Genomic DNA, 25,468 nt, shown 5'->3' with positions numbered 1-25,468 from the left:
AAAAAAAAAAAAAAAAACTATACTTAACCACTTGCCTACAGTGCACTTTCACCCCCTTCCTGCCCAGACTGATTTTCAGCTTTCAGCGCTCTCACACTTTGAATGACAACACTGTACCCATAAAAAATGTGTGTCCTTTTTTTCACACAAATAGAGCTTTATTTTGATGGTATTTAATCACTACTGGGTTTTTTATTTTTTGTGCTATAAATAAAAATAGACTGAAAATATTGTGAAACACGCATTTTTCTTTGTTTCTGTCATAAAATTTAGCAAATGAGTAATTTTTCTGCAGAAATTTTGGCCAAAATTTATACTGCTACTTATCTTTGGTATAAATAACCCAAATAAGTATATATTATTTGGTCTTTGTGAAAGTTATAGAGCCCACAAGCTATGGTGCTATTCATTGAAAATTGATCACACTTGATCACACCTGATGTACTGAAGGCCTATCTCATTTCTTGAGACACTAAAAAGTCAGGAAAGTACAAATACCCCCCAAATGACCCCTTTTTGGAAAGTAGACATTCCAAGGTATTTAATAAGGGGCATGGTGAGTTTTTTGAAGTTGTAATTTTTTCCCACAACTCTTTGCAAAATGAAGATTTTTTTTTTTTTTTTTTTACAAATTGACGTATTAACAAGTTATTTCTCTCACACAGCATATGTATACTTGCAACTACACCCCAAAACACATTCTACTACTCCTCCTGAGTATGGCAATACCACATGTGTGAGACTTTTTCACAGCCTGGCCACATACAGAGGCCTAACATCCAAGTAGCACCGTCTGGCATTCTAGGAGCACAAATTACACATATCATTTCCTGACAACCTATCGCACTTTTGAAGACCCTGGAGCACCAGGACAATGGAAACCCCCATAAAATGACCCCATTTTAGAAAGCAAACAGCCCAACGAATAATTTTTGAGGCATAATGAGTCTTTTGAACTTGTCATTTTTTTCCACAAGTTTTTGGAAACAGTCGCCGCAACTTCATAATCTTCACTAATGGGGTAATTGACCTTTGCTCCGCAGGAGTAGCTAGGCAACAAGATTTGTTAATATCAAAGCTTTTAGCATATCACACCCCTAGGGGGTGGTCCCCTCAGTCAATACCTCCCTGCTTCCTGCATTCTCAACTCAGTTTCAGTAGCATAGCAGTAGAGTACATAAACAAACCCCAAAAGAGGGGCGGGGCGGCGACTGTCGGAGGACTCAGAGAAAGGAATTTTACGGTAAGATTTTACAAAAATTCAGTTTTCTCTTACGTCCTCCGACAGTCGCTGCCACTTCATAATCTTCACTAATGGGGACGTCCCAGAGCAGTGTAGACATGAGGGGTGGGAAAAAAGCAGCCGCCCCTAAAGCAACGCAGTACCCACATCAGAAAAAAGAACCTTACCAAAGTAAGAAAACCAACTGGGAAACAGGAAAAACGTGCTCAACAGGAGCAACAACCCAGGAAGAACAAGTAACCTAGGGGTAAAAAACACCCCAACAGCCAAGGACCCTAAGGCACTGCCGCACTAAGAACTTTACGGCCAAAGGAAGCATCTGCCGATGCCTGAACATCCACCTTGTAAAATTTTGAGAAGGTGTGAACGGACGACCAAGTCGCCGCCTTACACACCTGGGCCACAGAAGCCTGATGACGATAGGCCCAAGACGTACTCAGAGACCTGGTAGAGTGCGCCTTCACAGGGAAAGGGGGAACCTTCCCCTTCAAAGCATAGACAATGGTCTGTCTGATCCATTTGGCGATGGTCGCAGCCGACGCCGCCATGCCCTTCCGAGGACCCCCTGGAAGGACAAATAGAGAATCTGACTTGCGAAAGGATTTCGTCGACGACAGGTAAACTCTGATCGCCCGAACCACATCCAAGGAATGCAAAGCCACCTCCTTTGGATGCTTAGGCTTCGCGCAAAGCGAAGGTAAGACAATGTCCTCATTGAGGTGAAATTCCGAGATCCTCTTCGGAAGAAAAGAAGGGTTAGGTCGTAAGACCACCTTATCCAAGTGAATCACCAAGTAGGGAGAGCTGCAGGACAAGGCCGCCAGCTCCGATACCCTGCGAACCGAAGTGATCGCCACCAAAAAGGCAACCTTCTTGGACAACAGAGACAACGAGATCTCCCTGATCTTCTCAAAGGGAGCATGCTGCAACACGGACAGAACAAGGTTCAAGTCCCATGGAGGTAAAGGGTCCCTCCGAGGAGGGGCCAAGTATCGCACCCCTTGAACAAAGGTGCTAACCAAAGAATTAGACGCCACAGGGCGTTGAAAGAGAACGGCCAGCACAGAAATCTGACCCTTAATCGTGGCCAACGCCAAACGCTGGTCCATGCCCGTTTGAAGGAAAGCCAACACTCTCGATACCGAGTATGAGCGAGGGGAAAACCCCCTGGACTCACACCAGACAAAATACGCCTTCCAAGTACGGTAGTAAATCTTCCCCGAAGAGACTTTTCTAGCCTTGATCAAAGTGGGAATGACCTCAGGGGAGAGACCCCTATCCTTCAGGACCTGGCTTTCAACAGCCAGGCCGTTAAAGCCAGCGACTGTAAAGCAGGATGGAATACCAGTCCTTGAGACAGGAGATCTTCTCGAAGAGGCAGACGCCACGGAGCGTCGACCACCAGATTCACGAGGTCTGCGTACCAAGACCGGCGAGGCCAGTCCGGCGCCACCAGAATCACCGTGTGCGGTTCCGAGGCCAACCTGCGAAGGAGCCTGGACAGCAGCTGAATCGGTGGAAAGGCATACATCAGACGATACTGATGCCAGGGCGCCACTAACGCGTCTGAGGCGTCTGCCCGAGGATCGCGCGTCCTTGCCACGAACCTTTCCACCTTGTTGTTTAGACGAGACGCGAACAGGTCCACATCTGGGGAACCCCACTTCGCGCACAACATCTGAAAGACATCCGGGTGAAGGGACCATTCCCCCTGGTCCAGGGTCTGGCGGCTCAGATAATCCGCCTGCCAGTTCTCCACCCCCGGAATGTGAACTGCAGATATCGCCGGGACGTGCGTCTCGGCCCAAGACAGAATGTCGGCTACTTCCCGAGCCGCTCGGGCACTCCTGGTGCCCCCTTGGTGGTTGATGTAGGCCACCGCTGTGGCATTGTCCGTCTGCACCCGAACCGGACGGCCCTGAAGCCTGTCCGTCCAACGCAGAAGGCAGAGATTTATCGCTCGCAATTCCAGAATGTTGATCGGAAGGGAGGATTCCTCCTCCGACCAAGTTCCCTGGGCGGACAGAACGCCAAGAACACCACCCCAGCCCGACAGGCTGGCATCCGTGGTGATTACCGTCCACGACAAAGGACGAAAGGACTTGCCCCCCGACACCGCCGGGGACTGGAGCCACCATAAAAGACCCCTTCGGGTGAGGCGGCTCAATGAAATCCGCAGATCCAGAGATTGCGGACGCCCGTCCCACTTGGCCAGGACCTCCGCCTGAAGATCCCGCGTGTGAAACTGGGCGAAGGGAATCATCTCGAAAGCCGAGACCATCAATCCCAGACACCTCATACACGTCCGGAGGGAGGAGCACTGATTGTCCCTGAGAGACCTGACTTCGTTCTGAAGTGTCCGAAGCTTGTCTTCCGGCAGGAAGACCTTCGCTTGAACAGGATTCCAGGATCATCCCCAGGTAGGGGAGACGAGCCGACGGACACAGCGTTGACTTTGGAAAATTTATCGTCCTACCGAACTCCTGCAGAGTCTGCATCGTGATGGACAGGTCGTTCACCAGGCCCTGACTGGTCGCAGACCGAATCAAGATATCGTCCAGATACCCCAGGACAGAGATGCCCTGGGCTCTCAACAAAGCCAGGACCGGCGCAAGCACCTTGGTGAAAACCCGCGGAGCCGAAGCGAGACCAAAGGGTAACGCCACGAATTGGTAATGATCCTCCGCAATGGCGAATCGAAGGTACCTCTGGTGACCCTCGAAAATGGGGATGTGAAGGTACGCATCCTTCAAGTCGATGGAGGCCATGAATTCCCCCGGAACCAGGGCAGCCACCACTGAGCGCAGGGATTCCATGCGGAACTTGCGAACCTGCACAAAGCGGTTCAGAGCTTTCAAGTCCAGAATCGGACGTACCTTGCCCTCCTTTCTGGGCACAGTGAACAGATTGGAATAGAACCCCCAAAATCTGTCCCGATGAGGTACTGGAACCACCACTCCCTGGGCCCGCAGGTACCGCACCGCCAGGTGCAGATCCTGCAAGCGCTCCGGAGACAGCTGAAGATTTGAGGGAAAAAATCTGCCCGCCGGCCGAGAGAGAAACTCGATCTTGTATCCAGATCGAACGATTTCCTGAACCCACCTGTCCCGAATGCGGGCCAGCCAAGGTAGAAGAAAACCGAGCAAACGTCCCCCCACCCCGAAACCGGGTGAGGGCGCCCCTTCAGGCCGAATTGGCATGGGCAGCGGACCCGGACTGGCCGGACTTCTGCTTACCCGCCCAGGGCTTTTTCTGGGAGCCTTGGCCCTTGAAGGGCTTGCCCTTATATTGCGACCGAAAGGCACGAAAGGACCCCTGAGAGGGCCTAAACAAAGTATTCTTCTTACCGCGAACAAACTTATTCTTGTGAGTTTGGGGTAAGAGAGTGCTCTTACCCCCGGAAATTCCCTTTATCAGAGTATCCAAAGACTCGCCAAAAAGGCGAGATCCCGCGTAGGGCAAATTAGCTAAAGTCTTGCGAGATGATTGGTCAACCGACCAACATTTCAGCCATATCAGGCGACGGTTCAATACCGCCACACTTGAGAGGCGTGCAGCCAAAGGGACTAAATACAAGTCCGCATCGCACAAATACATGACACCCTGATGAATTTGATCCACCATAGCCAATGTTGTCGGTGGAGCAGAGTCAGCCACCAGGGTGCGCCTGAGCACCTGCGCCCAATCCGCAATAGCCTGGGCTGCCAAAATGGAAGCAAAAATAGGCTTCAGCATAGAACCAGCAACCGTATAAGCATGACGGGCAAGAGACTCCAATCTCCTGTCCGTAGGGTCCCGGAACACCGGGGTATGCTCAGCAGGGATCGCAGTGGATTTATTCAGAACCGCCACCGCGTGATCCACCTGAGGCGGCACACACCAACACTCATCAGTGGTGGGTGTAAATGGATAACGCAGCTTGAACTTACTTGGCACAGTAAATGGCTTCTTTAAATTGCGCCATTGCTTATCAACAGCGCGCTGAAATTCCGCAGGGCAGGGAAAAACCTGCACCGTTTTGCGTTTCCTTTGCGTCCCATAAGAGGACATCAAAGCAGGAGGACATGGTTCATCCTGCAAACGCAGTGTTTCCTTGATAGAGGCAACCAACTCATCCATGAGTGCAAGCTCTTCAGGCGAGCCAGGGGGAGAATTATCAACCCCTTCTACCTCAGCCTCCCCCTCAGACCCCCCCAAGGTCCAGAGATGAGCGAGACCCTGAGAAGGGCACTCCAGCCATAGCAGCCCCATCGCCCTCTGAATCAGAGGAAATAGACAATCTGGGCCGTTTTGCGGATCGATCAGCCATTAGCATTTGCACCTGAGAAGCCAGGTTTGCCACAATAGCAGCCAGATCAGCCCCCTCGGGGGATGCAGCAGCCCCTTGGCCCCCCACCAAGGTGGGAGGAAACTTGCAATCCTGAGAATCCATGCCCCAGCAATAATTGAAAAAGGAGGACTGCCCCTTTAAGACCGCGGCGAGCGTAGCCCACCGCACACTACTGTATGTACCGACCCCCACAGGGATAAGGACACTGAGCAAGGAAATACAGGAAAAAGGAAAGGTAAAAACCTGGAGAGACCACACAGGCTGCTGCCACCGATCGCTGTTCCAGAGCAAAAGGAAGTGATGCAATGACTGACCGCCCTATAAAGCCTATGCAGGCTACACAAACATGGCTGCTCGGCTGAGGCATTTTAGGCAATGAGAAAATGGCGCCGACATGTGGCTGTATGATCGATCGCCACCAAAATGGCGGCGTTTGGCGCCAAAACACCGCGTCGTACCACACAGGACCGGTCACCATAATTTGCGGAAAAAAATGGCGGGACGCAGTAGCGGCCGCCGCACAGCATGTCCAAACCCAGTCTGCCCCATACTTTCACATAGCAGAGCGGGAGAGCCCCCCCCCCCCCCCGCAGCCCACAGAAAGGCAGCTATTCCACACAGGAATCTGACAGGGAGCTCAGCAGATACACAGACATGCAGGGTCACACAGTCACAGACTGACACCCAAAACAGACAGGTCCCCACATAGATTTGCACTTACCAGTCCGGATGGCGTGGGGAGCCTTCTCCAGCGACCAAACCGCTGCACTGAGGACAGGGAGTGTCGCAGTCAGGACGCAGTGGAACTGCAGTGCGAAACCGCAAATGGCGTCCGGTGAGGTAGCCACCTCACAGACAGCATCCCTGCAGCGAACAGGGATGGGTCATTCAATATGCCAGGGAAACCTGAGCTGAACGCTCGATGGCAGGCTGGGAAGCCCCTGGCCCTGAACCCTGGGATCCAGGGTGGTCAGTCCGAGACCCAGCTCCGCATGATCATCTTCATCCGAAGAAACTAAACTAATGCTGAGAAAAAGAACAGCTAAGTAAAAGAAAGAGAAAAATACTCAAAATAAAATCAAAAAGAGGATAGAAGTCTGAGACTGAAAGCCCCAGCACAGGATCAGCCAGCTACTCCTAAGCTAGGCATTAGAAACTGAGTTGAGAATGCAGGAAGCAGGGAGGTATTGACTGAGGGGACCACCCCCTAGGGGTGTGATATGCTAAAAGCTTTGATATTAACAAATCTTGTTGCCTAGCTACTCCTGCGGAGCAAAGGTCAATTACCCCATTAGTGAAGATTATGAAGTGGCGGCGACTGTCGGAGGACGTAAGAGAAACATTTTTTTTTACACAAAGCTGTCTATTTATGCAATATTTCTAACACATAGCATGTACATAGCAAAAATTGCACCCCAAAATACATTCTGCTATTCCTCCTGAGTATGGCGATACCACATGTGTAACACTTTTACACAGCCTAGCCACATACAGACGCCTAACATCCAAGTAGCACTTTACACAAAGTTGTCCATTTATCTACTTTAAGACTGGGCCTATTTTTGACACTTGGTGTTTACAAGCTAAAATAATTTTTTTTGCTAGAAAACTACTTAGAACCCCCAAACATTATATATATTTTTTTTAGCAGAGACCCTAGAGAATAAAATGGAGATTGTTGCAATATTTTTTATCACACCATATTTGCGCAGCAGTCTTCCAAATGCAAATTCACTTTTTTGAACTAAAAAATAGAAAACAGTAAATTTAGCCCAATTTTTTTCCACAATGTGAAAGATAATGTTATGCTGAGTAATTAGATACCCAACATGTCATGCTTCAAAATTGTGCATGCTCACAGAATGGCGCCAAACATTGGTACTTAAAAATCCCCATAGGCAACATTTTAAAAATTTCTGCAGGTTACCAGCTTAGAGTTACAGAGGAGATCTAGGGCTCAAATTATTGCTCTCGCTCTAACGATTGTGGAGATACCTCACATGTATGGTTTGAACACCGTTTACATATGTGGGCGGGACTTGCGTATGCGTTTGCTTCTGCGCGCGAGCTAACGGGGACAGGGCGCTTTAATTTTTTTTTCCTATTTATTTTATTTATTATTTTTACACAGTTTATAAAAAAAAAATGTTTTGATCATTTTTATTCCTAATTCAAGGAATGTAAACATCCCTTGTAATAGAAATAGGCATGACAGGTCCTCTTTATTGTGAGATCTGGGGTCAAAAAGACCTCACAACTACACTAAAAAAGAAAAAAATTGTTGAAAAAGGAAAGAAAAAAAAAAAAACGTCCCTTTAAACCGGTTGCTAGGCAACGACTTTTGATGTAGCTCCGGTCCTCCAAGACCATAGAGTCGAGTGAGGGCCATCTTGCCCTCACTCGACTTCCTGTTGACATATTATAAGAATGTCTAATCTGTAATTTGATGCCTTTTGGAGATTTTCCATCTTTCCTTGGCTTCTTTATGCACATTAATACAAATTTTTACCTGGGGTGCCCAAACTTTCGATCCCCACTGTAGCTATGTAAAATATTAAGTGCCTAAACTGGATTAAAATGCAGTAATACACTGTCTCGCCATGTTCTGAACATGCTCAGATGCTCTCCATTTTAAGCATTTTTAGAAACTGCTGAATTTGTAGAGGCCGATCTGCTGAAAGTCTTAAAGCAGAATTAAACCCTCCTCCAATCCTTTACGGCCCAGGAAGTTGCTTCAGTTATATCTGCAACTGCCATGGTGCTGCACATGTGATCACTTATGAAGTCAGGCATTTGATGGTTTGACAGTTTGGTTGAGGACACAAGCAGATGTAACAGTTTGCAATCCATGCATTCCAGGAATGTAACAGTTATTTAAAAAAAACTGTTAAATCGATGGGTTTAGTTCCACTTTATGCCCTGTTGGGGCTCTCGGCTTCAGCAAAATGGCAGCCTCTGTCAAGAAGAAACAGGAACAATGCTGGAGGCAATTTACAGCACACACTAGGTTTGGTAGCATAATTGTCAATGTTGAATGTTTGTTCCTTGCTGAATACAATTTTTTAATCAAGTTGCTATGGGTAAAGTTACGCTTTAATTTATGGCATGTGCTACGGCCACAAGCAATCTGCCTCATATGGCAGTACACAGTTAGTATCGTCGGCACATCATTACATTGTATATGTGAAGAGAAAAGATCTTTTCAATTGAACAGCAGGAAAATGCAAACTCATGGTAAGACGATCCACATGTAACTTAAGCTCCAACTTCTTAATGAGCTCCTCATTCAAAGCATCCTTATTTAACAAAGCCATGTGAGTGTGAGATATTGGCAGACAAGGCAGCAGTACCACCTTTGTCTGAAAAAGGCCTTTTTATCTACAGGACAGGAAACCGATACTGTTCTCATACAAAGCTTTGTATTTGAGAAGACACATTGCCTGAAGGAGAAAGAACAGTAACAATGCTAAATAGTTCTTTTCCAGTAGGAAGGCCAGTATGTTATTCTAAGATGACACAGGTGCATGGCTGGGCTATGATTTTCATGAGAGGCCATAGCTTTAAAAAGGAAAGAATGGATATTTTATATTTAGATACATTGGTCCAGCTTGAACACAGGAGGTTGGCAGCCCGGCATGGACAACATTAAGGGGGGCGTCATCTCCTTGCCTCTCCATTTCTTCCAATCAAAGGTTGCTTCGAGCAGCCAACTTCCTGTGTTCAGAATGCAGCAGGCCAACCGCTTGGCATGGGAGCCAGAAGCTTGTGGACATCACTGGAGTAGGGGCATCTACTTCAGTGGTTCCAGCTTCCAAGGGGAATCAGCCAGGTATGGTATATTTACAGTTACAGTACATTGGTCCAAGCTGGACCACTAACAATTTATAATATATCCATACCTGGAATGACTCTTTTTAGGGCTATGTAAGAAAAAAAGATAATCGTCGATGATAAGAACTCCCTCTACATTATTCAGCACTCTTGCGGAGTATTAGAGTATTTTCCTACATATCTATATGTGGTTCGCCTTCAGATATTCACTCTAATCTTAAGGGCCCACTATGTGCAGTTACCTTGCGTATTCCACATGGATAAATGCAGGTAACTGCAATGACACACAACACACAATAATTTGCTGTGTGTCATATGCACACCAGAATGCAGTGTTACACTGCGCTCCAGAGCAGTGTGATATTATGCAATGTGTGCATGTTATTGCACCTCTCTGGATGGCCCTGCATGTCACCGCATGCTGCGTAGTGACAAGAATGAAGTGTCACTTTGTGTACTTCACATAAAGCTAAAAAAAAAAAAAAAGCTGCGTGATGTGCTAAAAAACGCATCACACTGTCCCCCCGTAGCAGAAGACTGATATGGTCATCTCTCCACTCTCTCCTCCCGTCAGCATTTTCCTTGTCAGCTCATGTGCGTACAGGATACAAAGTACTGCCCCTTCTTTTTCCAGTCTGTGTGCCACTGTACAGGGGATCACAAGTGGCTAAAATAAAAACATCAGGTATTTGTATTTGTTATAATTATTTTTCAATAATTACATACATTTTCTGCCACCCTGATAAATGTGCAGAGAATCAACACTTCCTGTAGTGTCAGATCCTCTGACTTCAAGTTGCCTGCATACACTCTCCTTCCTGGCCCTTGTATCATCTCTCTTACTTTTGCAGGTAGAGAAATCGCAAAAGATAAGAGGTAAAAGTTTCTGTTTCTGTATAGTAAATACTCTAGATCAGAATTTACCAGGCAGAGGCTTTCACTTCCAATCTTTTGAAATGTATCACTTACAGCTGTAACAGGGATTGCATAAGAGCCATGGAAGAGGCCAGCTGAGGTTGGCCCTGTAAGTCAGAGGATCAGACACTACAGGAAGTGTATATTTTCTGCCTATTTAAGGTAGCAGATATCTCTGTTAAGAATAAGAGCCGGTTCACACTGGGGCAACTCAAAGTCGCCCCGACTTTGAAGCCGCCCCGTGCAGCACGACTTCATTGCGGCTTGCAAAAGGCTTCTCTAATAGATGTCAATGCAAGCTGCTCCCGAAGTCACCCCCAAGTAGTGCAGGAACCTTTTTCTAAGTCGGAGCGACTTGAGTCGCTCTGATTAGAACGGATCCATTGCACAGAATGGAGCACGACTTGTCAGGCGACCAAGTCGTGGCAGTGTGAACCGGGACTAAAGATATTGTGTCAGAAATAGGTGCTACTCAGTAGCTATTTTACAGATGTGTATTTTTAGACCTTTTATAGTTGTGAAAGTCCCTTTAAGGCATGTGTAGGTTCACTTTGAGAAAAAGCATTGTTACAGTCCAACCAATAAAAGGAAAACAAAATTATACAATCCTATATACACAAAGAAGCCAACAAAGCATTATTCAATTTGCTCCAGCAGGGGGAAAAATTCCTTCCTGATCCCCCAAGAGGCAATCAGATAATCCTTGGATCAACTTTACCTATAAAGGTTAGTGTCTGGTTATATTATGTAAATTTAGAAAAGAATGCAGGCCTAATTTAAAGCGATCTACTGAGCTGGACAGAACCAATTCCTGAGGGAGTCTATTCCACATTTTCACAGCTCTTACTGTGAAGAAACCTTTCCGTATTTATAGATTACATTTCTTTTCCTCCAGATGTAAAGAGTGCCCCCATGTCCTCTGTGATGACCTTAAAGGGAGTAACTCAACAAGTTCACTATATGGACCACGTATGTATTTACACATGTTGCTCATATTACCCTTAATCTCTTATTCTCAAGAGAGAATAAATTCAGTGCCTCATAGCTGAGCTCCTCCATGCCTCTTATCAGGTTGGCTGCCTCTCTCTGCACTTTCTCCAGTTCCCTGAAATCCTTTTTGTGAATTTGTGCCGAAAACTTAACTGCATGTTCCAGATAAGGGCTTGCTAATGATTTGTACAGGGGCAACATGAGATCTCTCTCTCTCTCTGGAGTCCATGCCTCTCTTAACACAAGAAAGGATTTTGCTTGCTTTGGAAACTGCAGCTTGGCATTGCATGCTATTATTAAGCTTATGATCTACCAGAACACCCAGATCCTTCTCCACCATTTATTCCCCCAGTTGTACTCCCCCTAGTATGTATGATGCATGCATATTCTTAGCCCCCGAGTGCATAACTTTACATTTATCAACATTAAACCTCAATTGCCACACAGTTGCCCAATTAAACAGTGCATTGAGGTCGGTTTGTAAATTGGAGACATCCTGTAAAGAAGTTATTCGACTGCAAAGCTTAGCGTCATCTGCAAAGACTGAAATGGTACTTTTAATCCCAGACCCTATATCATTTATAAATCATTAACCACTACTCTCTGAATTCTGTCTTTTAGCCAGTTTTCCATCAGTTTACAAACTGAGTTTTCTAAGCCTGTAGACTTTACCTTACATATTAGTCGTGGGTAGGGAACTGTGTCAAACGCTTTTGCACAATCCAAGTATACTACGAACACAGCCACTACTTTGTCAAAGCTTTTACTTACATCCTCATGAAAAGAAATCAGGTTTGATTGACAACCTCTGTCTTTCATGAATCCATGCTGTCTGTTGCTTAAAATATTTTTTTCCAGCAAGAACTCATCTATGTAGTCTTTTATTTAACTCTCCAGTATCTTCCCAACTAGAAGTTATTAAGTTAATAAGTACTACTAAGTTAAACTAACAGGTCTATAGTTACTTGGTAAAGACTTTGATTCCTTTTTAAATATAGGCACCACATTGGCCCTACGGCAATCCAGTGGTACTATTCCAGTCAATAAAGGCTGGGGGAAAAAAACTATAAACAGTGGCTTTGAAATAGGAGCTCAATTATTTTAGGATCTGAGGGTGGATGCCATCTGGCCCAGGTGTTTTATTCACCTTTATTCTGTCTAAATATTTCTGGACATATCAATTTTGAGCCAATGTGGATCATTTGGGACTGTGTCAATATCATCCCCATTATGGATATGTGCTCCCCCATGTTCCTTTGTATACACAGAGCTGAAGAAGGTATTTAATAAAATTTGCCTTCTCTTTGTCCCGTCACCCACTCTAGATTTTGTAAAGGACCCACATGCTCAGACCTAACCTTTTTACCATTAATATTTTTGAAGAATTTTGGGGGATTTGTCCTACTAACTTTTGCAATCTGTCATTCGGTTTGAATTTCTGCGGCCTTGATTTCTTTTTTACATATTCTGTTATAAAGCAAGCAGAGCCAAAATATTACTGCTTACATCAAGCTTATAGGTATCTTGAACTTAAATTATTGATTACTTACCATTTTAATGCCAGTTGAAAATGTTACTGCTGGTTTAGCCTTTTCCAGCTGCATCTCAATCTGAGTGGTTTTCCCTTTGTGCTGGGCCAACAGAATTGATGCGGGAAGCCGAGATGTCTCCTTTATTTGTTTAAAGGTGAAAGAAACAGGGGATTAGATCAAGACTATAAATGAAATAGATCTACAATGATTATATTTACTGTAATATATTGTATACTAACCACTTAAGGACGGCCCAACGTACATATACTGTGGCAAGGCGACCCTTAAGCACAAAATCACGTATGCCTCGCGATTGTTCCCGAAGTGGACTGAATGGCAGTCTGCAGCGCCGGCCTTTGGAGTGTGCAAGCTGTGCGGCCGCACAGGGCGCCATGGGCAACAGGGACGCCGTGCGGCCATCACAGCTCGCAGAAGATCAGGCCACACAGCGGGAGGTTAGCGGCGACCGCGGCCTGGACAGGGTCTGCACAGGCTGCGGCCGCCGCTTACCTCGCGATGTGTGGCTGTGCCTCGGTCTCCTACTGCTGCAGTCTGAGCTGTGTATTACACACAGCTCAGCCAAAGAGACGCCGCCACTGACTGATCCCTCCTACTCTCTGCCGGAACGCCAGAGGAGAGAGATCGTCAGCTCCTCCCGCCCCTTCTCCTCCTCCTCCCGCCTCTTCTCCTCCCCCTCCCGCCCACATCCCCAGGGATGTGTGGGCGGGAAGTTTAAAGAAAAAAAAAGCTGCAGACAGCGTGAGGTAAGTGAGGTCTCTCTCTTGCAACAAATGTAAGGGGGCTCTCTGATGTGAGGGGGGCTTTGTGTGGGGGGTCTGTGATGTAAGGGGGGCTCGATGTAAGGGGGGGGCTCGGATTTAAGGGGGGGCTCAGATTTAAGGGGGGGCTCAGATTTAAGGGGGGGCTCAGATTTAAGGGGGGGCTCAGATTTAAGGGGGGGCTCAGATTTAAGGGGGGGCTCAGATTTAAGGGGGGGGCTCAGATTTAAGGGGGGGCTCAGATTTAAGGGGGGGGGCTCAGATTTAAGGGGGGGGCTCAGATTTAAGGGGGGGGGCTCAGATTTAAGGGGGGGGCTCAGATTTAAGGGGGGGCTCAGATTTAAGGGGAGGCTCAGATTTAAGGGGAGGCTCAGATTTAAGGGGGGGCTCAGATTTAAGGGGAGGCTCAGATTTAAGGGGAGGCTCAGATTTAAGGGGAGGCTCAGATTTAAGGGGAGGCTCAGATTTAAGGGGGGGCTCAGATTTAAGGGGGGGCTCAGATTTAAGGGGGGGCTCTGTGGGGGGCTCTAATGTAGGCGGGGCTCTGTGAGGGTCTCTGATGTAAAGGGGGGCCTCTGTGAGGGTCTCTGATGTAAAGGGGGGCCTCTGTGAGGGTCTCTGATGTAAGGGGGGCTAAGTTATTAGTGATCACAAAAAAGAAAAGTCAAATAAAGTGCAAAAAAGGTGCAAGAAAATGCGCGCGCGGGGGTGGGGGGTGGAGGCGCCACAGGATTAGCTCGCACAGGGCGCCTGAACACCTAAGGCCGGCCCTGGCAGTCTGCCTATGAAAACAAGGCAGATCGCTGTTCAGCCAGAGGGGAAGATGGAGATCTTGTGTTTCTGCTAAGCAGGAGCACGGATCTTTCTCTTCCCCCAGTCAAAGCACCTCCCCCACACAGTTAGCAAGCACTCCCAGGGAACAGATTTACTTCTTCGCACCTGATGATAGCCCCTTCCCTGCCAGTGTCATTAGTACAGTGACAGTGCTTTTTTAGCACTGATCACTGTATTAGTGTCACTGGTCCCCAAAAAGTGTAATTTAGTGTCAGATTTGTCGGCCGCAATACCGCAGTCCTGCTAGAAATTGCTGATCGCTGCCATTACTAGCAAAAAAAAAAAAAAAATAATAGGTCAATAAATCTATCCCATAGTTTGTAGATACTATAACTTTTGCGAAAACCAATCAATATAAACTTATTGGGATTTTAAAAACATGTAGCAGAATACATTTCGGAAAATCGGTAAAGAAATTCAATTTTTTTAATTTTTTATTGGATGTGTTTTATAGCAGAAAGGAAAAATATATATATATATACATTTTTTTTTTTTTTTCAAAATTGTCAGTCTTTTTTTGTTTATAGTGCAAAAAATAACAGCAGAGGTGCTCAAGTACCACCAAAAGTCCGTCCTATTTGTGGGAAAAAAGGACATAAATTTTATTTGGGTACAGCGTCACGTGATAAAAATCCAAAGTTGAGACCGCACTCAAGGAGATATGATGAAATCAATACATTTTTTTATTCCTCATAGATAAAGCAAAAAGACAGTGCACAAACAGACGTGTCGGGTTGACGCGTTTCACGATGCTATAGATCGCTTACTCGCTAACCACACCAGCGTCACGTGACCATGCAATTGTCAGTTAAAACAATGCAGTGCCGTATTGTAAAAAATGGCCTGGTCAGGAAGCAGGGTGAACCTTCCGGAAGCCTCCATCACCAGACCATTCATTTAATTATCATCCCATAACATACGTGCATTTTATTTTTTTATGCATGTGTGCAACCTGTAAAAAGGCTCCCTTCTGTCGATATCAGGCTTGAGACTGCTGACAGGCACCACCACCTTGGATGTGATGTCAACAGCCTCAGCAGTTTTAGAGCTATCACTCAAGTGACACTCTATAGCAGGGGTCTCAAACTGGTGGCTCTCAAGCTCTTGCAGAAATACAATACCCATGAGCCATTGCAAGGCTGACATTTACAAGCATGACTCCCAAAGGCAGAGTCATGATGGAGGGCTGCCCAATTAAGACCCCTGCTCTATAGTATTCCCCTTAGCTCCTCCCCCAGCAACATCATAAAAGGTTTTCTAGGGAGGTGAGGGGAAGGGCAGAGGAGCTAGACCAGCACAAACAGTAATTATAATTCCTAGAAGAGGAGAGGGCTATGTTGTACAATAAGAAAGAGAACTATGAAAGGAACTGATCCTTATGAAGAAGTCAAATTTGCTACCAAGTTCATTCTAAGCCTATTCTAACTACCCTGTAAAGGAAAGATATCAATCTTTACCTATTCTCAGGACACTTTGATCACATGATATCTCCAGTGGCCAGCTTCAGTTAAGAGGAGAAATCAATAACAGCTGCAAAGCCTATGCAGTGACATCACCCATAGGCCTACTATGGGGTATTTGCTGTCGGCTGTAGCTCCTCTACACTGAAGTCGGCATTGGGACCCGATTATGTGACTGGACCAGAGCCCCCTCAGAACAGGCAAATATAGATATCTTTCCTTTACAGGATAATTAGAATAGGCATATAATGGGGGTTGGGAGCAGGTTTAAGTATAATTAGGATTTGAGTGAACTTCTACTTCAAAGAGTTAAAGGAAATCTTCACAGTGTCAAAAAAGGGATTTTTAACTTACCGTAAAATCAATTTCTCTGATGTTCATTGACGGACACAGCTCCTGATCTTCTTAACCATTGGGACCTCCCAAAGCAGTGTTACAATGAGGGATGGGAACAGCAAAAAAAAAAAAAAATTCCCAAGGCTAACTATAGCAAACTAGGTAAGCAGGAGCTCAACCAAAACAACTGGAGCTCACGTGAAAAAAAAATACACCCTCAAAGAGGACCAGGTCCTCAAAACCTTGCAGCCAAATTAAGTATCTGCAGATGCCAACACACCCTCTTTATATAACTTTGTAAAAGTCTGCTCCGACGACCGCCTTGCAAACCTGCGTCACTGACGCCTGATGACGGAAGGCCCAGGAGGCACTGAGCGCCCGAGTAGAGTGCGCCTTGACAGGGAAAGAAGCAACCTGACCCTTGATGGAATAAGCCTAAATCACCGTCTGTCTGATCCATCTGGGAATGGTCGCAGAGGAAGCGACAACCCTTTCGGAGGCCCTTCCGTAAGCACAAATAGCGAGTTTGCCAGGTACAGTAGCTGCCAGGTACACCATAATCATCTGGACCACATCCAAGACATGCAAAGCAATTTCCTTCGGATGTTTTGGCCTGGAACACAGGGAAGGCAACACAATGTCTTCATTCAAATTAAAATCAGAGACAACCTGAGGAAGGAACGACGGACAGGGGCAAAGGACCGCCTCATCACTGTGCACCACCAAGTAAGGTGAACGACAGGGTAAGGCCGCCAATTCCGACACCCTGCACACAGAGGCGAAAACCCCCAAAAAAGCCACCTTCTGGGACAACGTACATAGGGGAATCTCCCAAAGATTCTCAAGGAGGCTTTTTGAGGATTGAGAGCATCAAATTGTGGTCCCAAGGGGGCAACAGAGACCGCACTGGAGCGGTCAAGTGTCTAACTCCCTGAAGAAAAGTATGCACCAAGGATCATGAGGCCAGGGGCCATTGAAAGAGGACCACTAAGGCTGACACCAGACCCTTGAAAGTACCCAGGGCCAGCTTCTGATCAACCTCCCCTTTGAAGGAAGGTCAAGATCCAAGCCACCGAAAAAAGAGCATGGATTAACCCCGTAAGACTCACACCACGCAACGTACGCCTTCCACGTACGATCGTAGTGCTAAAGGGAACCTGCGCCTCCGTTGCAGCTGCGTTCTCTATCTTCAAGGTCTCATGCACAGATACAATCAGTGCTTCCACCAGCGTCTTTTCATGCGTGGTTGCAGATGTGGAGGAATCGTCCTCACTATGTGAGGATTCTGGGTGCATGGTCGCAGACCCCATAGGGTGACCCAAGTCCGCGGCGGCCGAATCAGATTCAGGATCTGATGAGACAGATGAGGCAGGGGGCGCTTTTTGCTAGCCCGTCGCCCGAAAGCCACCTCCACCCGGGACACAAAGGACTCCAGGACAGCCGTCAGTGCATCGATGGATGGTTGGGACCCGAAGGGCCCCACAGTTTTAGAGAGGGGATCAGATGGGGACATGTTCTCCAAAAGACTCCATGAGTCACCAGGGGGACCCCACAAAAAGTGTAAAACACTGCTAAGGCACAACCCCCACCGCACTGGCAGCACCACCTGGTTGCTTGGCACAAAGCACCAAGCGATCCTCAGCAGAAAGGGCGAGGACCCCACCAGACTGCCCACCCAGTAGAAACAGGCACCTGCAGCCACCAGGAGAATCTGCACTCCACGTTTTGCGATCAGGAAGTGAAAAGATCCAGATAACAGCACCAGGGGGTTGTAGAGGAGCTCCCACCAGCGAAATCGCCACCCACAGGGCTCCACTATCATGGTCTCCACTACTTTCAATGGTAAATCACCGCCATGCATTGAGCACACAGGCTACACAAAAACAGTGGCCCCGCAAGGCTCCCAGGGACCCAGGAGCAATCCCTAGGCCTCAAGGACAGGCCCCGGCAAAATGGGTGAGCAATGGCAGGAGCCCCCACCAGGCACAACCCCCTGCACAGCCAATCATAAGGTTGCCAGCGGTGCACCCCTCATCGCCAGCATAGCGCCCTGCCCCCCACCCAAGGAGGTGGACCAGACCACCCACACAGCACCAACGTAATGGGAGGGAGGTAGGTTGGGGGGACAAATGAAGGGGGGTGCCTGACAGGAAGGAGGGGAACCCGGGAGTCCGACCGTCCCAAGGGGGGGCCCACATTAACCCCAAAACCCTCCAGGGGGAAAAGGGGGGGGACAGCTACTCACCCCATACCAGGAACCAGGTGGGCACCGCTCCAGACAGAAATGGGGGGCTGTTTGTCAGGAGGGAAGCTGCGACTCGGACCAAGACCCGGTCATATACAACTCACCGGCAGAGCTGAGGTTTGTGTGCGCATGCTGGCCAGGCTGGGGGTGACCATTGGATCTAGATTATCCGGCCAGGCGCCCAGTCCCGCAGTTGATTGTAGACCACACAAAGATGCAAGTAAAATAAAGCAGTTTATTATAGCAACAACAATAAACGCACAGCAAGAGAGAGGAGGGAAATCAGGAACAGCTGGGGTAAAGTCCAGAAGCTGGTAGTCATCCAAGCCAGGATAGAGTCCGGAAGTGGGTAGTCATCCAAGCCGGGGACAAGTTCATGCACGGAGGAACAAGGAGAACAGAAGACTGCTAGCAGTGATGCACCATGGAGCACAAACACAAGGGCAAGGACTGCAAGTCATCAGGTGATATAAATAGTCAGGCATCCAACATCATCACTGAGCGATGCCTAGGCAGTAGGCAAGTGATGATGCAAACAGAATTTATAAGAGACAGCAGTCTGCACATGTCCAAGAGGGCTGCCAACAGAAGGCAAGGTAAGACCTTGACATCCCAACTCTTTAGCGACAAATCTGTCAAAATAGGCAGGCAAAGAAAAACACCTGAGGTGGAGAAATCATGCTCACTATCAAAGGATTCCAGGCGCATGGTTGCAGACCCAGCAGGGTGACCCACGTCCATGGCGGCCGAATCAGATTCAGGAACAGATGAGACAGATGAGGCAGGGGGTGCTTTTTGCTAGCCCATCTCCCGCAAGCCATCTCCACCCGGGACACAAGGGACTCCAGGGCCGCCATCAGTGCATGGATGGTTGGGGCCCAGAAGGCCCGCAGCATCAGAGAGGGGAACAGGTGGGGAAATGTGCTCTAAAGACTCATTGAGTCACCAGGGGGACCCCACAAAAAGTGTAAAACACTGCTAAGGGATAACCCCCACCGCGCTAGCAACACCACCCGGTCGCCTGGTACAAAGCACAAAGCGATTCTCAGTCGAGAGGGAGAGGACCCTACCAGACTCACCAGCCACAGAAACAGGCACCTGCAGCCACCATGAAAATCTGCACTACATGTGCGGCGATTAGGAAGAAAAATGATTCAGGAGTCAGCACCAGAGGATGAGGAGGGGCTCCCAACGCCAAACTCGCCACCCACAGGGCTCCACTATAATGGCCGCCTCAATGACCAACGGCAAACCACAAGAAAATGGCTGCCAGACTACACAAACATGGCCTCTGTGTATAGAAACACACAGGCTACAACAAAATGGCTGCCCCGGTGGCACCACAAGGTTTATAGGGACCCCGGAGTGAGACCAGACCTCAAGGACAGATCCAGGCAGGACAGGAAGCCCTGGCAGGAGCCCACACCAGGTACGACCCCATCTCGGAACAATTGATCGTCAGGTCGCCGGCGGTGCCTCCCCCAGCCCCTATTGCCAGTTAGCGCCCTGTCCCATCCCAGGAAAATGGTCAGACCACCCAAATAGCCCCAGCGTGGAGGGGGAGCAGGATAAGGGACTTGGAAGGGGGGTGCCTGCGGGAATGAGGGAAACCCAGGGGTCCGACTGTCCCAAGGAGGGGCCCACGTCCACCCAAAACCCACCAGGGGGAGAGGGGGGACAGCTACTTAACATACCAGGAGCTAAATGGGAGAGGGGGGCTGTCGGCCAGGAGGAACGCTGCAACTTAGGCCAAGACCCAGTCGTATGCAACCCCGCGAGGTGTTTAACTCGCAGGCCAGCCCCAGTCCGGAGCGGAGGTCTGCGCGCGCGCTGACCAGACAGAGGTGACCACTGGATCTAGATTATCCAGCCTGTCGCCCGGTCCAAGTTCTTGCCAGGACCAAAGATACCAGCAAGAAAAAAGGTCCTTACTCCCGACTAGGCAGAAAAAAACTGAGTGGCTATAGCAGAGAAAAGGGGCATACCCCCCGACCCCCCCCCCCCCCCCCGGGACTTCCCATGTGTGTAGCCAAAATTTATTTTCTGCCTAGTGTCCTACTCCTGTATGGGGGCAGTATAACCCAATAGTTATGAAAGTCAGAAGCTGTGTCAGTCAAGGAATGAAAGAGAAAACATTTTTTTAATCACTTGGTTTCCTTGTGACAGCAGTAACAGGTACTCTTTATAGAGAGATCTGGGGTCAAGATCCCCCCTCTGCCCTTAAAAGCATTTGATCACACCAAGATGGATAAACCAGAAGTGATGAATGCTCATTGCTTTCTGTTTCCTATATCATAGAGGCAGACAGAGCAGCTTCGCTCTTAGTCTACCTTTATGGTCAGACAGCGCCCCTCCTACTGCTGGTACAAGCTATCCAGCAGCTAGTTAGCCAATCGGATTGCTTTTACAAGAGCCGACTGTCGGCTCTAAACCCTGCTGTTTACCTGCAGCTGGGCTAAATGTAAAAAACAAAAAAAAAAAAAAAACTTCTTGCCCAGGCTCCTGGAACTGTATGTCATGAGCGTCGGGAATTGAACATCCCTGTACTCTCTTTTCTGTGCTCTGCCCGGCAGTCCCACCCTGATGTCATCTGGAACAATGTGGGACCTGTAGTCCTGCATTGTAAGTGAGGTTGCTGAAGGCCTGCCCACGACCTAAAGCATCTAAGGTTGTTGTTTTTTTTGTCTCCCCAGAGTTTAGTAATGAAGTGGTTGTAAACCTCAGACAAAAAATATGAAACATGAACTAAGCATATCCCTCTATAGTGTGTTCTTGTCTCTATCCAGAACACAAAGTGCCTTTTGTTTCTGCCTCATTCCTTTGCTATCAGCAGTCAACTTCTGACAAGTTTTCCTGACACCAAGAGGTAAAAAAGGTGTCAGGAGAGGGGGCTCCAGCACACAACCTGTGATTGACAGCCCCAGCTCTGCTCAAGTAAGCTGTGTGAAAGGGGGGGGGGGGGGTTGGCCTTCCAATCAGCTCTCAACTCTCCTCACTGACCTCTGCAGAGCGTAATTGCAGCTCACGATCCTGTTTTTTACTGACAGCTCAGACGAGCTTTACAAATTCTGGACTTTAAATGGATGCAAAGAAGAGAATACTGCAGTTAAACAGGTAACCCTTTGAGGTAGGATTTGTTTCATCTCTGTTTATCACCTGAGGCCAGGCACTTCACTGGGTATATGTAAGGGTTGTTAACTTTAAGGTAAAATAAGGCACTGAGGGAGTCTACTTTCTTTAAACTTCTAGCTTTCAATGCACCTTATTCATTAAATTCAAGAATAAAGCAAGTATTCTGTTAACAGTCTGGAAGTCAGGAGAAAAAAAAGAAAAAAAAAACAAACAGTCAAGAGAATCTCTTTTTATTGGCAGTGTTGGTGTCAGTTTCAGGACCACCGAAGTATGGAGGCCAGGAGAGAGATAATGTCACAAAATCCTCATTGTCTAAACTCAATAACTCACCAAAGCTTTTTATCTGCTACAGTGGAGCCCAGTGGAACGGGTAATTGTGAAATGGAGAGAACCGCAAGGAGGCGTAACCATCCAAGAACTATTTTTAATTGTGTAAATAAATGACTTGGCTTCTCAGCAGCTAATGCACCTTAAATCAATTAAAAGCATAAAGAATGCCTTGATTGAACAGCGCAGCCTAGGCAGTGCATTCCCCGATTTCCATTCATTTACTCTTCTAAATATAGGTCTCACTAGAAATAATTAAATTTCTTTAAACAGAAAGTGTTAGAGCTCCAGCACCAAATGAGACGTCTGTATTGAACTGCTGCAGTAATACACTGGAGAAGGGCAAGAACAGTATGCACATCTGCCTAAAAAAACAAATCACTGATGACTGATTCGAGGCAAAGCTTTAACTAAGTTCACATAAACCATTACAAATCTGTTGTAAAAATGAAAAGGCCAGATTCTACATTCTCCAGTATACTCATTATATACTACATTCTCCAGTATACTCATTATATACTACATTCTCCAGTATACTGCACCAAATGTGGTGCAATAATAAGGGCAATGTCAGTGAAGAGATTTCTACGCCCTGTGCAACTTACCGTATTTACAAGAGCAACTGAACAATGCCAATACATTTAAAATGATTTAAACAACCATGATGGCAGACTATATAAAGTTAAAGAAGTATTAAACCCCAAAACAAACATTTATTTTACTGCAGCTTATCAATTCTTAGAAAGCCTAAATAAGAAAATGAATACAGCTGAAACATCTATCTTCTATTTTAACCTGGTAATCCTGGTAATCCGGACAGTAAAGGGGCAATACACATGGGCCGAATGTCATGCAGCATCGGCCAGTTCAATAGAAATCAGCCGACATTCAGCCTATGTGTACGGCAGTCGGTCCAACAGAAAGATGTCCGGCTTCTGTAGAAGGGTCATGACGGAAAAGTCTGCCGATTCGCATCTGATCAGTGCCCTCATTCAATGGCTAAGAGTGCTAAATAATATTTTTCCCTTTCTGCTATACAACATTCCCAAAAAAAAAATTTAAAAACACATTTTTTCACCATTTTAGGCCAATATGTATTCTGCTACATATTTTTGGTAAGTATATTGATTGGTTTGTGCAAAAGTTATAGCGTCTACAAACTAGGAGAAAGATTTATGTCATTTTTATATATCTATTTATTTTTTTACTAGTAATGGTGGCGATCAGCGATTTTTAGCGGGACTGCGATATTGCGGCGAACAGATCGGACACCTGACATTTTTTTGACACTTTTGGGGGGACCAGTGACATTACTACAGTAATCAGTGCTAAAAATATGCACTGTTACTGTACTAATGACAATGGAAGGGGCAATCAAAGAGTTAAACCTGTCCCTAGGGGGGTGCTTTTTAACTATGTGAGGGTGTTACTTATGGAATGAACACAGGGACCTGTGTTCCTTAATAGGAGGAACACAGGAGCCCTGTGTTCATTGCTGACAGAACAGCGGTTTGCCATGTTTACAACGGCAGACGACAGCCGCCGGACCCGCAGATCAGCTTCCCCTGTGGCGAATGGGCAGTACAGTTAGGTTGTTTCGCGGAGAAGAGCCGACCTGCCACAGTATATGTATTGCTGGCCGTCGGTAAGTAGTTAAAGTGTTAATAAACCCACAACAGTAAAATCAGTCTGTACAGTGCCTTGCGAAAGTATTCGGCCCCCTTTAACTTTTCAACCTTTTACCACATTTCAGGCTTCAAACATAAAGATATAAAACTGCAATTTTTTGTGAAGAATCAACAAGTGGGACACAGTCATGAAGTGGAATGAAATTTATTGGATATTTCAAACTTTTTTAACAAATAAAAGACTGAAAAATTGGGCGTGCAAAATTATTCAGCCCCCTTAAGTTAATACTTTGTAGCGCCACCTTTTGCTGCGATTACAGCTGTAAGTCGCTTGGGGTATGTCTCTATCTGTTTTGCACATCAAGAGACTGAAATTTTTGCCCATTCCTCCTTGCAAAACAGCTCGAGCTCAGTGAGGTTGGATGGAGAGCGTTTGTGAACAGCAGTTTTCAGTTCTTTCCACAGATTCTCGATTGGATTCAGGTCTGGACTTTGACTTGGCCATTCTAACACCTGGATATGTTTATTTGTGAACCATTCCATTGTAGATTTTGCTTCATGTTTTGGATCATTGTCTTGTTGGAAGACAAATCTCCGTCCCAGTTTCAGGTCTTTTTCAGACTCCATCAGGTTTTCTTCCAGAATGGTCCTGTATTTGGCTCCATCGATCTTCCCATTAATTTTAACCATCTTCCCTGTCCCTGCTGAAGAAAAGCAGGCCCAAACCATGATGCTGCCACCACCATGTTTGACAGTGGGGATGGTGTGTTAAGGGTGAGGAGCTGTGTTGCTTTTACGCCAAACATAGCGTTTTGCATTGTTGCCAAAAAGTTCGATTTTGGTTTCATCTGACCAGAGCACCTTTTTCCACATGTTTGGTGTGTCTCCCAGGTGGCTTGTGGCAAACTTTAAACAACACTTTTTATGGATATCTTTAAGAAATGGCTTTCTTCTTGCCACTCTTCCATAAAGGCCAGATTTGTGCAGTATAAGACTGATTGTTGTCCTATGGACAGAGTCTCCCACCTCAGCTGTAGATCTCTGCAGTTCATCCAGAGTGATCATGGGCCTCTTGGCTGCATCTCTGATCAGTCTTCTCCTAGTATGAGCTGAAAGTTTAGAGGGACGGCCAGGTCTTCGTAGATTTGCAGTGGTCTGATACTCCTTCCATTTCAATATTATCGCTTGCACAGTGCTCCTTGGGATGTTTAAAGCTTGGGAAATCTTTTTGTATCCAAATCCGGCTTTAAACTTCTCCACAACAGTATCTCGGACCTGCCTGGTGTGTTCCTTGTTCTTCATGATGCTCTCTGCGCTTTAAACGGACCTCTGAGACTATCACAGTGCAGGTGCATTTATACGGAGACTTGATTACACACAGGTGGATTCTATTTATCATCATTAGTCATTTAGGTCAACATTGGATCATTCAGAGATCCTCACTGAACTTCTGGAGAGAGTTTGCTGCACTGAAAGTAAAGGGGCTGAATAATTTTGCACGCCCAATTTTTCAGTTTTTTATTTGTTAAAGTTTGAAATATCCAATAAATTTCGTTCCACTTCATGATTGTGTCCCACTTGTTGACTCTTCACAAAAAATTACAGTTTTATATCTTTATGTTTGAAGCCTGAAATGTGGCAAAAGGTCAAAAAGTTCAAGGGGGCCGAATACTTTCGCAAGGCACTGTATATGCAGTAAAGCATGCTTGTTATACTCACAGTGGAACCTAAGGGGTTAATCCTTAGCACTATGTATAAAGACTGTTTGATCCTAGCTCTCTGATCCTTCTTTTCTTTCACGGTCTCCAAAAAATAACCTGATATTTACTAGGGGCAGGGGTTCACATGCGCAGTTTGATGTGTATTGGTAGAGAGGTTTTTTTTTT

The 25,468-nt window shown here is 46.7% G+C and overlaps 1 protein-coding gene across 1 annotated transcript in view; it reads right to left on the bottom strand.

Annotated features, from left to right (window-relative positions):
• MNAT1 (MNAT1 component of CDK activating kinase) overlaps positions 1–25,468 on the bottom strand; it is a 334,005-nt gene that overhangs the window by 189,665 nt on the left and 118,872 nt on the right. The window contains exon 6 of the mRNA XM_082242630.1: positions 12,860–12,979. Within this exon, the coding sequence (XP_082098756.1) occupies positions 12,860–12,979 (120 nt within the window). The remainder of the gene's footprint in view (positions 1–12,859; positions 12,980–25,468) is intronic.

Source organism: Pelophylax lessonae (assembly GCF_965119305.1).
Source record: "Pelophylax lessonae genome assembly, chromosome: 13".
NCBI classification, from domain to species: Eukaryota; Metazoa; Chordata; class Amphibia; order Anura; family Ranidae; genus Pelophylax; species Pelophylax lessonae.
This window is presented reverse-complemented; position numbering and strand designations above follow the sequence as displayed.